The 17,170-nt window shown below is 49.8% G+C and overlaps 1 protein-coding gene and 1 long non-coding RNA gene across 3 annotated transcripts in view; one reads left to right on the top strand and one right to left on the bottom strand.

Annotated features, from left to right (window-relative positions):
* Nucleotides 1-5,095, bottom strand: part of LOC115294800 — a 95,543-nt gene extending 90,448 nt beyond the window's left edge. For both annotated transcript variants that reach the window (XR_003910139.1, XR_003910141.1), the window contains exon 1: nucleotides 4,925-5,095. This is a non-coding gene — a long non-coding RNA (uncharacterized LOC115294800). The remainder of the gene's footprint in view (nucleotides 1-4,924) is intronic.
* Nucleotides 2,729-5,865, top strand: NKX2-5 (NK2 homeobox 5). Its single transcript, XM_029942839.1, has 2 exons — nucleotides 2,729-3,209; nucleotides 4,773-5,865. The coding sequence occupies exons 1-2, from the start codon at nucleotides 2,879-2,881 to the stop codon at nucleotides 5,411-5,413; spliced, it is 972 nt and encodes a 323-aa protein (XP_029798699.1). The 5' UTR covers nucleotides 2,729-2,878; the 3' UTR covers nucleotides 5,414-5,865.
* The last annotated feature ends 11,305 nt before the right edge of the window (nucleotides 5,866-17,170 follow it).

Here is a 17,170-nt window from a genome sequence, read left to right on the forward strand (position 1 = left end):
CCCCAATTTCGATTTTGCTCATATTTATCTCTTTTTCAACCCTGGATTTCCTCTCCCCAGCAACGCTAAGGCCTGTCCCAGGGCCAAGGGAAACTACATCGGATTCACCAAGAGTAAAAGGAGGGAGTGGAGAAGTCACTGCTTTCTTCCAAATAGAGAGGGTTTTCTTTCCTCCCCTTTTCATGACACCTGACCCGTAGGTCTGTCAGCCCTGGGAACCATACCCGAAAATAGGTGATAAATCTTAACTGCCTTGATTCGCAAAGGAAATGCCAAGGTTGGTTTTTTTTTTCTTCCTGCAGAACTATCTCTTAAACATACACACACACACACACATACACACACGAGAAAAAAAAACTAAACTAAAAACAGGGATCCCGGATGCAGCCTCAATGTCCCCCATTAAATGGTAATATTTCAGGCATCGGCTCACACTAATCTTTCAAACTGTCATCGCAAGCCTACGGACTAGCCTATTCACTTAACAGCGCTCCCAGGACCCTCGCTTGGAGCTCTTTTGAATGAGACATTTAATTGAATCGGATGTGACTCGTTTGCCAGACGTCACCGCCTAGGCGATAGGCATCCTTTCCCACTCCCCCCAAAAATCTTCAAAGGCGAGGTAGGCCTCCAAGCTAGGTTAGTTGAGGACAGTAACGAAAGCGTGGCTCGGAAGGGCGGAAGAGAGGCCACTGATCTCCAGGTCCCTAGAAGGAGAACCTGGGTTGGGGGGTTGGGAGATGGGTGAATACCAAGGGTTCCCAAGGCTCGAGAGCACCCCTCACACACACACATTTGAAAAAGACATCTCTCTGCAGACCCAGCTAATGATCCCAAAAACGCGGCTCAACCCTGGCTGGAAAATTCGAAGGGAGATTTCCGCTGCTAAGGCCCAGGCCTGGTACTGGCGCCTGGCTCCTGGAAGTTGGGTCGAGAGCTAGGAGACAACGGGAGAGCCCTGTGGGGGTCCACTCTCCTTCCCCCAAGCCTGGAGGCCACAGGTCTTGGGAGTGCAGGTTTGATGGGGCACTGCAGCGGCACCTCTGTTAGGCCTGTGCTAAATCCGATCTCGCCCTTCCCCGCGGCACTGCCAGACGGCTCACCGTCCGCTTGAGCACCCCAAGGTCCATGCTCCAGACAGACACCACCTTGTCCCTCAGCTTTGTGCATTTCCTTGGTGCTTTGAGCATGAATTTGGGGGCTCCGCTGTGCGCCCCGTGCCCTTGGCTTGCGTTTGCCCATGCCCGCCACTCTTCTACCCCAAGCACTTCTTCCCCAGTCCCCAACATGTCCTCTCCTAAAAGCTGAGCCTTCGGAGTCTCCGTTCTTACCAAGTCCCCACACCATGCCCGTGCCTTCCCTGGACAAGCCTGGGTCATAGCTTGTGAAAATCAACGCATTTCTCCTAACAAGCCCCGCCAACTCCAGAGATAAAGTAAGGCAGCGACCTTAACCTGGGGGCCATTCTGCCTGCCTGGATCCTGAAACGGCACACAAAACAGAGCGCCTCTCTCCGGTGTTCTGGGGGTGAGGGGATAGCTCAAGCTTTCATCAGATCTCCCAAGGAACTTGGAGTGGGGAGAGGTGGACCAGCACAGGGTCTGCCTGGGTTGGGAGCTTGCGCACTCCTGAAACACTGACAGATTTGTCTGACAGCAGATCACTTCTAAACTGACCCTGGGGCTAAAAATTAACACCCTGTTTGCCCTGCCCTTCCCCCATGCCTGGCCCCACTGCCTGGGGTGCCTACTTGGAGCCAAAGCTGGCACAGAGGTGGCTGAGAAATCCTGGCCGCGATGGGCTTCGGGGATCCCTGCCTGCCTGAAAACTAAACCTGGGCTGGAGCCTGAGTGCCGGGGCTGTTGAGGCCTAGAGGCCTCCCCGTAGGCAGGAACGAAAGGGCAAAGTGGAAGGCAGAGATGGTGGGCTCCAGGAAAGGGGAAACTAGGCGGCTGGGAGGTAGGTCGCCCTAGAAGACGGCGCTTTTCTGGGAAGCTGAGCTGACCTGGGATTCTGGATTTGTTTCACTATTAAGGGGATGGTCATCTCTGAGAGGAGATTGATAGTGACTGACGCCCCCTGGAGTTGTGTGTGTGTATAACCTGCACTATTTACCATAGAAGGTGGTCATCCACAGCCCATAACTGCCCAGGGCTCCTGGGGAAGGAGGGCCTACTGGGACCTGACCCGCCCTGTAAGTCAAGCCAAACAAAACCCCCAAACTATGCAGAATCTCCCCCTCCTGCCATTACCCTAGAGCAAAATTTCTCCCGGTGCTTCTCTTCTTTTACAAACTCTTTCCTTGCATAAAAAAGCCTTTAAAACTCCTGGAAATGACTCCACTCCCCCAACTCCCTATCCAATCCTTCACTCCTGCATTCTATTTTAGGTGCTGAGGAACATTTCTTCAACCCCCACATCCACCCAACCTGGCCCAGACTCTATATCTAGAGAAGAATTAGGTCCTTTCTTGTGTATGTGCCTCAGTGGGGGTTTCAGGCTATTACTATGGAGAAATCTCAGGCTGCAGGAGGAATAGGAGAGCCTTCCAATGCCTCGCGGCCCCTTTAAAAAGCTGAACAGGCTTTTTTTTTTTAAGCCGTATGACTATATTAGGTGACACGAAACTGCTCATCGCTCCTGTCATCGGGGCCCCTGGCCCAATGGCAGCCTGAGTCCCCCTCCTCTGGCCTGGTCCCGCCTCTCCTGCCCCTTGTGCGTCGCACTACCTGCTGTCGGGCCACAACCCGAGCAGGAAGGCGGGTGCGCAGGCGGGTGCGCGGGCGGGTGGCGGGCACCATGCAGGGAGGCTGCCAAAGGCCGTGGGCAGCGCTGCTCTCTGCCGCCCACCTGGCGCTGTGAGACGCGCGCTGCCACCATGTTCCCCAGCCCTGCGCTCACGCCCACGCCGTTCTCGGTCAAAGACATCCTGAACCTGGAGCAACAGCAGCGCAGTCTGGCTGCCGGCGAGCTCTCCGCGCGCCTGGAGGCCACCCTGGCGCCCGCCTCCTGCATGCTGGCCGCCTTCAAGCCCGAGGCCTACGCGGGGCCGGAGGCCGCGGCGCCCGCTCTCCCGGAGCTGCGCGCCGAGCTGGGCCCCGCGCCCTCGCCCGCCAAATGTGCGCCAGCCTTTCCAGGAGCCACCGCCTTCTATCCGCGTGCCTATGGTGACCCCGACCCTGCCAAGGACCCTCGAGCAGATAAGAAAGGTGAGAAGGAAATGCAAGCCCCTGCTCCCTTCTGGGGTCACTTCTGTGTCCCCAACTGCGGCCGAGAAATTCTGGCCTGGGTGGAGGAGAGGCGAGTGCCTGGGCCTCGGGCCGAAAGCAGGGGGTTCCGAGCCTGAGAAACAAGGTGGTCGCCAGGGCCCCTGCGCCCTGCATCCAATCGGAGGTTTAAGAGAAGTGCTGGATTGAGAGGATCAGAAACAAGAGACAAAAGAAATAATTCTTTTTTTCTTTTGGCCTAACAAAGCCCCAGGAGGCAGCAGCCTCACTCAACCAAGTTAGCGATCGGTTTATGGTAGACAGAGAGAAAGAGATATTCTCTGCTAGGATTATTGTCGTTGTTGTTTTTTTTTTTATCTCTTTTGGATTTAAAGGTCTTTTCTGATTCTGCCAAAAACATCTAAACAGAGTTAAAATTCTGCACAACAGGCATACTTTTTGCTCACAGTTGGAAAAAGGTCCAGGACCTTCGGTAGCCCACCCGGAACCCGGGTGTCTGGGGCTTTCCCTCCTTTGTGCCAGGACAGTGGAATCTCTGGGAACAAAGGCCTTGAGTTAAAAATGAGATACCTCGGACTCTCAGGAATCTGATTAGCAGCTTCATTTTTCTGGCACAACTTACCCAGGAGACCAGGGCGGAGGGGTTCTCTCCTGGAAAAAGTTAGAAAATGCCGCAGGAGTAAAGGCGCAAGGCAATGGAGGGGATGACTGCGGGAGGGTGGCCACATCACCGCGAATGCCATCCCAGGGTCGCGCAGAGAGGAGAGGCTGGCTCCGCTGCAGAAAGGGATACGTTGGGGAGACCTTGTTCCAACAAGGGGAATCTGTCATGGCAGGGGGCGCCGAGCGAAGGGTCGCAGTGAACCGAGAAGGGATTTTTTTCTAGCCTAGAAAGGTTTGTTTAGGAGCAAAGGGAAGGCCCGGGAGACAGCTGCTGGCGGGTCAATTCAACTGATCTCTACCAATTCGACTCCAACTCGAGCAGGCAGGCCGGGCAGGTCCCGAGGCCGCCTGCCCACCCGCGGTTTCTCCGGCGCTGGACGAGCCCCGTGGCGGCTTCCACCAGCGAGCCAACACCTCTTCCCCTTCTGTTTCTTCAGGGTTCAGTAATTCTGAGACCGTGTGACCGATCCTGGGGTGATGCCCTGGGCTCCCTTCATATAAATTCTCAAGCCAAAGTAGCCTTAATCTAATTCACCCCAAGGCACCATCCGGTTTTATTTTCTTTGCAGCCTGAAATCTTAAGTCACAGTTATTCTCCCTCACCGGAATGTGAGTCCCCCGAGGGCAAGGACCTCTCGTGTTCTGTTCTCCAGTGCCTAGAGCCATGCCTGGCATATAGTAAACATTCAACAAATGCTCACTGTGGGTCGGAAAGCGAGTTGTCGGTGGGACCCATGCGCTGGACAGAGGAGACGAAGCCAAGCTGGGCGCTCCGGGCAGGTCGGCAGTGGCACCCACTAGGGCTAATTACCCGGCAGGCGCCCGCGGATCGGGCCGCACTGACCTGACCGAGCGTCCCTCTGCCCCTCTGTTTCCCCGCAGAGCTGTGCTCACTGCAGAAGGCGGTAGAGCTGGAGAAGCCGGAGGCCGACGGCTCGGAACGACCCAGGGCGCGACGGCGGAGGAAGCCGCGCGTGCTCTTCTCGCAGGCGCAAGTCTACGAGCTGGAGCGGCGCTTCAAGCAGCAGCGGTACCTGTCGGCGCCCGAGCGCGACCAGCTGGCCAGCGTGCTGAAGCTCACGTCCACGCAGGTCAAGATCTGGTTCCAGAACCGGCGCTACAAATGCAAGCGGCAGCGGCAGGACCAGACTCTGGAGCTGGTGGGGCTGCCCCCGCCGCCGCCGCCGCCGGCCCGCAGGATCGCCGTGCCAGTGCTTGTGCGCGACGGCAAGCCGTGCCTCGGGGACTCGGCGCCCTACGCGCCGCCTTATGGCGTGGGCCTCAACGCCTACGGCTACAACGCCTACCCCGCCTACCCGGGTTACGGCAGCGCGGCCTGCAGCCCGGGCTACAGCTGCGCCGCCGCTTACCCGGCCGGGCCGCCGCCGGCGCAGTCGGCTACGGCCGCCTCCAACAACAGCTTCGTGAACTTCAGCGTCGGGGACTTGAACGCGGTGCAGAGCCCCGGGATTCCGCAGGGCAACTCGGGAGTGTCCACGCTGCACGGTATCCGAGCCTGGTAGGGAAGGGTCCTACCTGGGGCGCCCCGATCGATCCCATCTCTAGAGAGGGACACTGACTCGGGGGAGGGAGGACCCCCTGACGCGTCTCCGCGTCCCTTGGATTTCACATTCGCTCCCGCGGGGACCTAGGAGCTTTTTCCGCCCGATGCCCCTTTGTCCCCATGCTCGGGAGAGTTTGTGGCCGCGTTTACAGAGCTTGCGGCGAACGATCGCGCAGTCTGGTGCCTCAGCCGGCGCCCCCTGAAGGCCCTCCAAACGCCCGCCCGCGGGCACCCCCAAAGAGCTGAACACGGGCCAGTCGGGACTGGGAGCCCGGGTGCACCTTTCTTCGAGCCTGGGCCCGGCGCCCGGGCCCTTGCTGCCTTGCCGCCGCCCACCCACCCGTATTTATGTTTTTACCTTGTTGCTGTAAGAAATGGGATTCCCTTTCTCATTAAAGAGAGTGCGCTGATCCCGCATGTGTGCTTCTTTCCGCTTGCGGCGCTTCAGAAACTGAGTTTTGAAGGAATTTTTAAAAAATTTTTAATTACTTTTGAGAGAGATGTCGCGAGTGCCTGCAGGGGAGAGGCCGAGAGAGGGGGAGACAGAGAATCCGAAGCGGGCTCCCGCCGCTGACTCCAGGGAGTCAGCTGGGCGGTGGGGTTCCAACCCCAAGACCCTGAGATCATGAGTGAGCAAAGCCGGTGGCTCAACCGACAGAGCTACCCAGAACCTTCCCCCGCAGAAACTGAATTTAGGAAAGCGGAGCCGGCGTTTCTGTCTGATCTAGTTGCAAGTATAGGCATTCACCAAGCAAATTAATAACGATAATGATAATAATAATAATAATAATAATAATAATAATAATAATAAACTGGTGCTGTGTCCTTTGTTAGATACTTCCTGGCATTGTCTTGTGTAATCTTCAGTAACACCCAAAAAGGAGGTCCTGTTTTAAAGTTAAGCAGACACTTGAGAAGTCTGATGACTTGCCTGTGAGCAAATAGCCAGTAGTGGTGGAGGTTCTATTCCAGGTCTCACTTCACAGAGAGCCCTTTCCCGAACTCCCAACCTTTCTTCCTTGAACCCTACCTGTCAGGCACAATTGAGGTACTGGGCCATAAATGGAGAGCAAAGGGACCTGGGTCCTATGCAGTTAGAGCACACCATAATTCATCCTGCTTACGAGAACACCGTAGTCCATTTAACACATGGGGAAGCCTAGAACCGAAAAGCTCTTGTCAAGTTTCCCTGAACACTCCAGCCCCTCCAGGGAGAGGGCTCACCAGCTGGTGGGCTCCACGGAGAGGTGTCCTGCCCACCTCTCACCTCCAGCTGTGGCTAGGCCACAAGAATTCACAGCGGCAGGGAGCCTCCCACTCAGACCCCACTTCTGTCCTCTCCTCTCCGCATTTAACGAATTTTGCCAGCCCTGACCTCTGAATGCTACTGATCAGGTTTTACGGATGAGAAACAGGCTCAGGGAAATTAAGCTAAAAATGTGCTCACTGTGAGACTTGTTGGCTGCACACCTTCGGTTTTTCATCTGTAAAATGCAGATAACAAGAATACCTTGCTCTGAGCCCAGATCCAACCAGCACGGCTCTTCTACTTCCAGCCTCCAGGGTTGGAGAAACTAACTGCACTTCTTTTTTTTTTTTTAATTTTTTTTGTTTTATTTATTTATTTTATAATTTTTTTTGTTTTATTTATTTTTGATACTGAGAGAGACAGAGCATGAGAGGGGGAGGGGCAGAGAGAGAAGGAGACACAGAACTGGAAGCAGGCTCCAGGCTCTGAGCTAGCTGTCAGCACAGAGCCCGATGCGGGGCTCGAACCCACGACCGTGAGATCTGACCTGAGCCGAAGCCGGAGGCTTAACCAACTGAGCCACCCAGGCGCCCCACTAACTGCACTTCTTAAAGGGGATGAAATGGGAGGGCCGAGGAGGAGTCAGAGCTTTGAGTTCCCGTGGAATATGGGTTTTTCTGAGCTATCCCCCCAGCAATCGCTGGGCCGGCCTCATGGGGCTTAAGGCAGTTGGCTTAGAACTCCTGGTCGCAGCCAAAATGTTGCTTGCGGCCTTCAGGGACCCAGCGCGACTCAATGACTCAATATGCCCTAACGCCTGGGAAGAGTCTCCAAGCCAAGCCTGGTGCAACCAGGAGCCCTCCTGCTGAAGTACCGGAGCCCACGCAGTGCTGCCAGTGCCTGTCCTGTAGTCTCTTTGGGTAAGTGTTGCTCCCAAAGCTACAGCTTTCTGGGAGCCATGCATGGTGCTGGACTGGATGTCAGGGGCAGCACACAATCATCGAAGGGTTCTGCACTTGGCTTTGTGAAGAAGGGGAAACGGCTGAGCTAGGGCTTGGCTTTGGGCCCCCGGATTTATTCCCTCTGCTCTAAAGTCCAAGCCGGGCTGGCCCGTGCCACGGGGGAGGAGGATGTGTTCAATTCAGTCCCAGCATCCCGAGTTCTGGGCGAATGACTCTGCTTTGAGCCTTTGCGTCCAGCATGTTTGGCGCTCCCTATCCCTCTCAGTGATGCGTGCCTTGGTCATACTAAGGCTCCCTCCCCCAGGCCACCTTGCAAAACCGGCTGGCAGGCGCCTAACTCACACACCCACAGAAATCCTTCGATCTGGAGCTCATGTTTGAGCTCTTTTTTTTTTTAATTTTTTAATGTTTTTTTTAATTTATTTTTGATACAGAGACAGACAGAGCATGAGAGGGGGAGAGGCAGAGAGAGAAGGAGACAGAACCGGAAGCAGGCTCCAGGCTCTGAGCTAGCTGTCAGCACAGAGCCTGACGCGGGGCTCGAACCCACGACCGTGAGATCTGACCTGAGCCGAAGCTGGAGACTTAACCGACTGAGCCACCCAGGCGCCCCATGTTTGAGCTCTTAATCAGATCGGTGTATTTGCCCACAACCTCCTGAGGTCCTGCACATTCACTGGTCTTACATACAGGTGTATGGTAATATTAGAGAGAATAATTCTTTCACTTACCATTATACAGAGAGGATTTTTCTTTTTTCATTTTTTAAATTAATTAATTTTAAGTAGACTCTACTCCCAACCTGTGGCTTGAACTCCTCACCCGAGATCAAGAGTCCATGCTCTGCTGACTGACCCAGCGAGGCGCCCCTCCTGAGGATTCTTCTATAATGACTCTCTCTCTATCCTGTCCCTTCAGGGTCCAGCTGAGCCCCAATGTCTCAAAAACTTTAACAGTACCTGGCTGGCATGGGGCTCGTCAGTTGCCAGGGCTCATCAATTGCCAGGACTCCTTGCTAAATGCTTTATAAGAGTTCTCTAATCCATCTTACTTTGCAAACCATGAAACTGAGGACTTGAGGTTATGGTAATAGTCAAGGTCATACATTGTCCCAGCAGGGAGCTGGGGAAACTCATCAGGCTTGTACTGAAGGGCCCCGGGGATGGGGATGCATGATGTAGAAACACGAGCCTGCCACATTAGGTCGCTCTCTCCCAGAAAGGTGCAGCTGGACCCTGCTTCTGGCCACGGCACAGAGCGGACCCCACTCTCTCACCAGTAGAGTCTCAGGCTTTATATTCAGGCTCATTATGAGGCAAACTAGTTGCGCGGAGTTCCGGGAAGCTCCGGCCTAGGGCGTCGGATGTGGAGGGGCGGGGTGTCCTGCAGGGCTCAGAAGTATCCTCAACTAAGAACGCCTGCATTTATGCGGGGATCCCTTTCCAAATTAAATCCATAGTGTTCGTTTTGTTTTTCAAGTATTACATAAATGATGCACGCAGTGAGAAAACTTAACCAGGACAGAAAATTTAGAAACAGATAAGTGCGGGCCACCTCCGAGGTGGCAAAGTGCTCAGGGATTGGGGGGCCGCAGGCAGGCTCCGCATTCCCGGAACGCCAGGGGAAGCACATAGGCGACTAGTTATAGTTAATAATTTTAAAAAAATCAAAGAAGGACACCCCGCTTAAAAAACAATGAGAGAGGGGTGCCTGGGCAGCGCAGTCGGTTAAGCATTGTACTTCAGCTTAGATCATGATCTCATGAATGGGGAGTTCAAGCCGATGTTGCTGCAGGCTCTGTGCTGACAGCTCAGAGGCTGGAGCCTGCTTCAGAGTCCGTGTCTCCCTCGCTCTCTGCCCTTCCCCTGCTCACGCTCTGTCTCTTTCAAATATAAATAATCATTTAAAAAATTTTTTAAAAACAATGAAAGATAACACCGTGATATTAAATAGGAAAAGAGCTGGCTTCCAGGACTCAGACGGAGTGGTTCCGCAGCGCGTTGCCGCGCCCCGCAAGCTGGCAGAGATGCGGCTGGGGTCTCACTCGGAAAGAGAGCATCGTCCCATCCCCAGTTCAACGAGTGGGCAACAAGGGAGCTCCTGGGTGGCTCAATCGGTTAAACCTCCGACTTTGGCTCAGGTCCTGATCTCCCGGTTGGGGATTTCCTTTGAGTCCTGCATCAGGCTCTCTGCTGCCAGTGCACAGCTGCTTAGGATCCTGCCTCCCTCTCTCTCTCTGCCCCTCCCCAGGTTGTGCGCACTCTCCCTCAAAAATAGATAAATGTTTTTTAAAAGAAGAGTTGGCAACAAGAAATGTTTGTCAATTGATTAGAGTACAGTAATAATATTAGCTAACAATTCTTTAGCTAATCTGCCAGGCATAACAAGCCTATGAGATAGGCACGATTATTCTTCACTTGGGGCAGGAGAGGAAATGGGCACAGAGAGACGTGACCCACTCAAGATCTCACAGTGGGGGAGGCATAGCAACTGGGATTCCAGGGGGGCAGTCGCCCCTCACCCCACTCCACTGCATCTCAGGTGACTCTATTGCAGAACAGGGTGGAAAATGAGCACCCCTCGCAGGCTGGTCAGTCACCCAGAGTGAGCAGACTCCCTACCCAGCTCCAACCCACAGCGGCCTGGGATAACAATAGAGATTACTGCCTCACATCTGTTCGTGCCCCAGTGGTGCCAGGCCTAGGGCTAAGTGCTAAACCTGCAAATCTCACTCCTTTGTTTTCCATGGAAGTAACTGAAACCCAAAGAAGTTTAGGACACTGCCTATCTAAGACCACTCTGGTAGTGTGGACTGGGGGAGCCCGGGCTTGGATCAGATGATGCCTGGAGAGCCCTGGCTCTTTAAGCCATTCTCTCCAGCTTGCCAAAGGACCCAACCTGCTGGAGGCTGGAACAAACCCGAGCCCCTACCTGCCCTGACTCCCTTGGATTGGACTCCCAGGGACAGGGCCTGGAAAACCACATTTGTAACCAGGTGCTTCTTATCATCTGGCAAGTTGCAGACTCACAAGTCACAGAGGCCCCCAGACCCTGCAGGGTCTGGTTCTCGAGGACCTGGGAGAAACTGGAGTCAGATTTTCCACCTATAGGCCCCGCTCTTCCATCCCAGGGTCCCTGTGTGTCTGCCGTGATACAGTGGCTATGCACAAGCCAGGCAATGTCGGGAACCCTGGGAGCAGGGAGGAGGCCAGAAAGAGGGAAAACCGAGGGGGTTGAGGCTGGGAGAGGTACTCTGGGACACACTCATCTTGGCCCAGACCGCAAAGCCATCCCTGTGGGTTACACAACCCACTGCCTGCCAGTACTGCATAGGAGAGAAGAGAAATTTGGGGGGACTATTCAGAAACATCCATCTGCTCATTGAGGCTCTAAGCTCCACCCTGGGGTCCCATGGGAAGGGGACTGGGGCAAACCAGCCTCAATAGGGATTTACAGTGTGCCAGGCTTTCCACTGGCCATCAAAGCCCCAGAATTGACCGATCATCATGGGCTCCATTTTACAGATTTGGAAAGTGAGGCTTTAAAAGGTTTTTTCAGTTCCCCTGTTCCAACAGTTCGGAAGTAGCCAAGCTGAGTTCTAACACCAAACCCTCTTCTTTCTAGTACACTCCCCACAACTATCCCCACCTCACCCCAACTCCAGCTTACAGAAATCTCAATTGCAGCGTTGACTTGCATTAGTTGCAACTGCTTTCCTCTATCCTCAGCTTTTTAGGAGAGGTCTTTTATTAATTAATTATTTTTTTTTTTTGAGAGAGAAAGAGAGACAGAGTGTGAACAGGGGAGGGGCAGAGAGGGAGACACAGAATCCGAAGCAGGCTCTGGGCTCTACACTGTCAGCACAGAGCCTGACACGGGACTCGAACCCCCAAACTGTGAGATCATGACCTGGCATTTAACTGACTGAGCCACCAAGATGCCCCATGGAGAGGTCTTTTTAAAAAGCTACAAAACTTGAGAGACTATTGAATGCTGAAAATGAACTGAGGGTTGAAGGGGAAGGGGGAGGGGGGAAAAGAGGTGGTGGTGATGGAGGAGGGCACTTGTGGGGAAGAGCACGGGGTGTTGTATGGAAACCAATTTGACAATAAACTATTTTTTAAAAAGCTGCTATAATAGAAAGGAGTTCTCATTTTCAATGAAGGCAACAGCTATCACTCATTATTGTTCTTCTGTGGCCCTTCATAAAACCTTGTGTGATTTCAACAATAGGAAATATATCTTGCTAATGACCTTAGTCTAGCTCTCTCTTTACAAGTTAAAAAGAATGGGGGTTCCTGGGTGGCTTAGTACTCACAGTTCAGGTCATAATCTCATGGTTTGTGAGTTTGAGCCCTGCTGACAGCTCACAGCCTGGAGCCAGCTTCATATACTCTGTCTCCCCCTCTCTCTGCCCCTCCCCCTGCTTGCACTCTGTCTCTCTGTCTCTCATTAAAAAAAATAAATAAGCATAAAATTTTTTTAATGACTTAAAAAAATAGTTTCCCCTTTTCTCCAACTCCAGGCAAATACGATGCTCATTTATCATCAAATTTGTGCTCACCAGTGATAATTGACTTATTTCCATGATCCAGAGTTCCTAGCCACCTAGATAATGATCTCAAAATCCAGTTGGAAAGGTTTGAGGTTTAGAACATGTAAATAAAGAAATGATGGTTTAAAAGGTCCCTAAGTAATCCCAATCAAAATGCTAGTAGTGCATATGTGTATAATGTAGCTTGTCAGGCTAATTAGAAGACTCCTGTGGAACTGTAACGAAAAGCCAAGATGCTCTTCAACAAGGAAAACAAGGTGGGGAGGTTCTTCCCCATCAGATAATAGGGCTTATAAAGCCATGGTAGCTAACCCAGTGTGGTCCTGGCGCACAGGAAGACAAATAAACCAATGGAACAGAAAGGGGCACCTAGAATCAGGTCCATAAATGTATGATCCATAACACAATTGTTTATTTTTAAGTTTGTATTTATTTATTTTGAGAGACAGAGAGACTACAAGCAGGGGAGGGGCAGAGAGAAAGGAAGATTCCCAAGCAGGATCCACGCACTGTCCATGCGGAGCCCAACGTGGGGCTCAAACTCATGAACTGTGAGATCATGACTTGAGCCAAAATCAAGAGCCAGGCACTCAACCAACTGAGCCACCCAGGTGCCCCCATAACACAATTATTTTTGAAGATTAGTGGGGGAAAGGTGGACTTTTCTACAAAATAGTGCTTCATGAGACAAAAAACAAATGAAATTAGACTCCTGGCTCACACCATTCATGACAATAAAATTGAGATTAATGAAACCTATGTACCATTTAGAAGGCAATAAAAGGTAGGAAAAGGTTACTCAGACACCAAAACGCATAAGCTTAAAGGAAAAGATTGTCTACATTAGATATTTGCAATGCACGCAGCCAACAGAATATTAGTATGCAGAATATATAATGAACTCCTACCATGCTTCCTCAATCCTGTACTCCAGGCCTCTTTGGTGTCCTTGCTGTTTGTCACAAACAGGGACCATACTCCTGCCTCAGGGTCCTTACATTGGCTGTTCTCTGCCTGGAATGACATTCCCTCAAACATTTGTCTGGCTAATGCCTCACCTCGTTTAAGTCGTTACTCAAATGTCTTTATCATAAAGACCCTGGCTCCTCTATTTAAAGTTGCACCCCCCACACACATCCTTTTGGCAGTCCCTACTTTTTTCCCTTTAGCCCTTGTCACCTTTTAATGTACTTTTTTGTTCAGTAATGTATCCCAAGCATATAGAAGAGTACTTGGCACTTGTAAATGCTTAATAAAATGTGATGAATAAATGAATGAAGACAAATTACCCAAAAGGGAAGAATGGACAAGTGAAACGAACAGGAATTTTATGGAGAAGGAAGTAAAAATGTCCTCAAAATATATAAATACAGTTGATCTACTCATTACTTAGAAAAACAAGAAGTCATGATGAGGTACTATACTTCACCCACCAGACTGGCCAAAACCAGCCATTAGTTCCAGAAACTGGGAGAATAAGCATCAATGGGAATTGCTCCTCTGGAAGAGGCCTTGCCAAGTAGAAAGCCTTTAGAAGACAGTTCGGCACAACTTAGTGAAGTTGAATATGAGCCTCTCCTAGATCCAGCAATCCCATTCCTGGGCACATATTCCAGGGATATTCTCATATATGTGCACCCAGAGACATACGCAATTATCTAATTAAGTTCAAAATAGCTTTGTGTGTAATAGTATGGACTACAAATAACCCAAATGCCTACCAACAGCTGGATGGAAGAGTCACACCACGCAGTATGATACAGCGGTGACAATGTAGATACCACAGCCACCCCCGTCAACATCAGTCAATCTCAAAGATGAATCAGTGCTCAAAGATGAGCAGAAGAAGCAAGTCCCAGAAGAATACAGACAATGAGATTCCATTTACACAACGGTGAAAATGGGCAAAACAACATGACGTATTAGTTAAGAGGTGCACTGAGATGTCAAAACTATAAAGAAAAGCAAGTGAATGATTAGCTTAAAATTCAGATAGTGGCTGCTTCTGGGGGAGAGAAAGAAATGCAACTGGAGGGAGCTTTCAGGGGGGATTCGTGGGGGTAGGGCCATGGCCTATGTCTTGGTCTGGGTGATAGGTACTCAGGAGTTCATTATTCTTTAAACTATACATATATATGCTCTTTATTTTTATTTTATTAGTATTTAACTTTTCAATATGAATCACAGTGAAGTGCATAAATGTTAAATGGCCAACTAAATTTTGCAAATTATAACACTCTTGTGTACATATATAAAATGCCATATTTCAAAATTTTAAAGTACACCCCCTAAATCAATTACAATGTCCTGAATTCAGGACTTAGCCTTAGAATAAGGAGGTTCTGCCCAAGATATACTTCAAAGTGAAAGAAAGCAAGAAAAAAACTGCGTCTGGGAGGGTCTCAGGTATGTAAAAAAAATAGCATACTATTATTTTACATTATATGCTATTATTAATATTGTATATTATCTAATGATCATAATTTTCAGCTGTCAAATATTATTTAGTCTGCTGTGCACTAAGCCCTTTAAAGCCATATGCCCGGGAGGCCTGGATGGCTCAGTCTCAGGTCATAATCTCACGGTTTGTGAGTTTGAGTCCCACGTCGGGCTCTGTAATGACAGCTCAGAGCCTGGAGCCTGCTTTGGATTCTGTGTGTGTGTCTCTCTCTCTGCCTGTCCCTCCCCCGAAGCTGGCAGTCTGTCTGTCTGTCTGTCTCTCTCTCTCTCTCTCTCTCAAAAGTAAATAAACATTTTAAAAAAGCCATATGCACATTCAGGCCTCCTGACAATTTTGTGAACTGAATCCAGGTACTATGTCAACTGAGGACAGAGAGTAAATCAAGTCGCTCAGCTTACAGCTGCAGCCCTTCCCTCCATCACAACAAACCGGGGCAGGAAGTTGGGGGAGGTGGGAAGGAAATACACCAATATGTGCCTGACCAGTGGTAATCTTCAATTTTATACCAGGAAAGCTTCCCTAGGACTTCAAATAATTCAAGCCTGCGTTGCTATAGGATTAAATGGAAAGCACAATTCATATATCAAGTTTTTTATAATTTTTAAAAATGTTTTTAATTTATTTTTGAGAGAGAGAGAGACAGAACGTGAGCAGGGGAGGGGCAAAGAGAAAGGGAGACACAAAAGCTGAAGCAGGCTCCAGGCTCTGAGCTAAATATCAGCACAGAGCCTGAAGTGGGGCTCAAACCCACAACCATGAGATTATGACCTGAGCTAAAGCCAGACACTCAACTGACTGAACCGCTCAGGCACCCCCAAACTGACTACTTTAAAAAGCAGGCCTCATTTAAACAGCATTTTTCACATCTAGATACTACTTTAGAGAAATTCTTGCAAATGTTACCAGGAGAACCACTGGCATGAAATCAAAGTCTTTGTCCCAAGCAGCCCCCAGTAGCAGTCTGTCAGCACCGGTGCAACTCTGTAAGGCCGTTCAATTACAAAATGAAACAATAAATCCCACAAAATATGTAAGATTCTAATTTAAAAATGAGCAAAGAGCTTGAATAGACATTTCTCCAAAGAAGATGTACAATTGACCAATAAACACATGAAAAGATGCACCGAGCTCATAAATCGTTAAGGAAATGCAAATCAAAATCACAACGAAACATCACTGCACACCTGTGAAGGTGGCTACTATCAAAAGAACAGAAAGTAACACGTGTTGGTAAGGAGGCGGAGAAATGTAGCCCTGTAAATGGCACAGCACCTGTGGAAAACAGTACGGCAGTTCCTCAAAAACTGAAACGTGGAATATCCATTTGATCCAGCAATTCTACATCAAGATGTACACCCAAAAGAAGTAAAAGCAGAGACTCAAACGGATATTTGTATACAAGTGTTTATAGCAGCATTATTCACAATAGCTAAGCGAAGCAACCCAGGGTTCATCGATGAATGAATGAATGAACATAGACATACAATGAAATATTATTAAGCTTTAAAAAGGAAGGGAGTTTGACACGTGCTACAACATGAATGAACCTTGGAAACCTTACACTAAGTGAAACAAGCCAGACACAGAAGAACAGATATTGTACCGTTCCACTCACAGAGTAGTGAGATGTTTATAGATAGAAGGGAGAACATGGCTGGCAAGGGGCCTGGGGGGCGGAGGGACCAGGAATTCATGTTTAATGGATACAGAGTTTTAGTTTGGGAAAAGGAAAAAGTTCTGGAGATGGAGAAGAGGGATGGTTGCACAACAATGTGAATGGACTTAATGCCACACTTAGAAATAGTTACAATGTCAAATTGTGTTATCACAATTTAAAAATCAAGTCCCAACAGCAAAAAAGAAGAAAAGAAAAAGTGTTGCCAGCTTCCTGGAAGCTGAGGAAAGTGTTGTTCCATTTATACCCAAGGCAACAGGAAGACGAAGACCAGACAGGGGGAGCCCAATTCACCGCAGAGAGAGAAAATCAAGGAGTGATTTGTGAAATAGTATAAATCCACTAGGCCAGCGGTTCTCAAACATTTTGGTCCCAGGAACACTTTACACTTCTTGAAAATTATTGAGGACCCCAAAGAGCTTTAGTTTGTTTGGTTATATTTATTGATGTTTATCATATTAGAAATTAAGAGTGATCACTTTTAAAAATATGTATTAATTCATTTAAAAAATTACAGTAAGCTCATATGGGGTTTGAGATAGAAGATGAGTGAAAAGGAAAGAAAGATGTAAATATGTGGGCAAATATAAGCCGACACTGAACGTTAAGACACAGGGTTAAGGAAAAGGAGGGGCTAGAATTCTAATACCAGACAACAGTAACTTACATGAGGAGCCGTGAATTGGAGCTGAAGTGTGTTAAGCTCCAGAAAGAGGGTGGAGGGTTTGATCAACGGTAGATTTCCCAACAACATTATATTCCTCGACTTGGGTGGCGGCTACATGGGTATAGGTTTGCTGTAATAAGTAAAACC

The sequence above is a fragment of the Suricata suricatta genome, chromosome 6 (genome assembly GCF_006229205.1).
Source record: "Suricata suricatta isolate VVHF042 chromosome 6, meerkat_22Aug2017_6uvM2_HiC, whole genome shotgun sequence".
Taxonomy (NCBI): Eukaryota; Metazoa; Chordata; class Mammalia; order Carnivora; family Herpestidae; genus Suricata; species Suricata suricatta.

What these genes read in the sequence shown, in the direction of transcription:
- NKX2-5 (XM_029942839.1), top strand. Translation starts at nt 2,879, where the DNA reads ATGTTCCCCAGCCCTGCGCTCACGCCCACGCCGTTCTCGGTCAAAGAC. An exon ending in CCCTCGAGCAGATAAGAAAG is followed by an intron (nt 3,210 to 4,772) that starts GTGAGAAGGAAA and finishes GTTTCCCCGCAG; the next exon opens with AGCTGTGCTCACTGCAGAAG.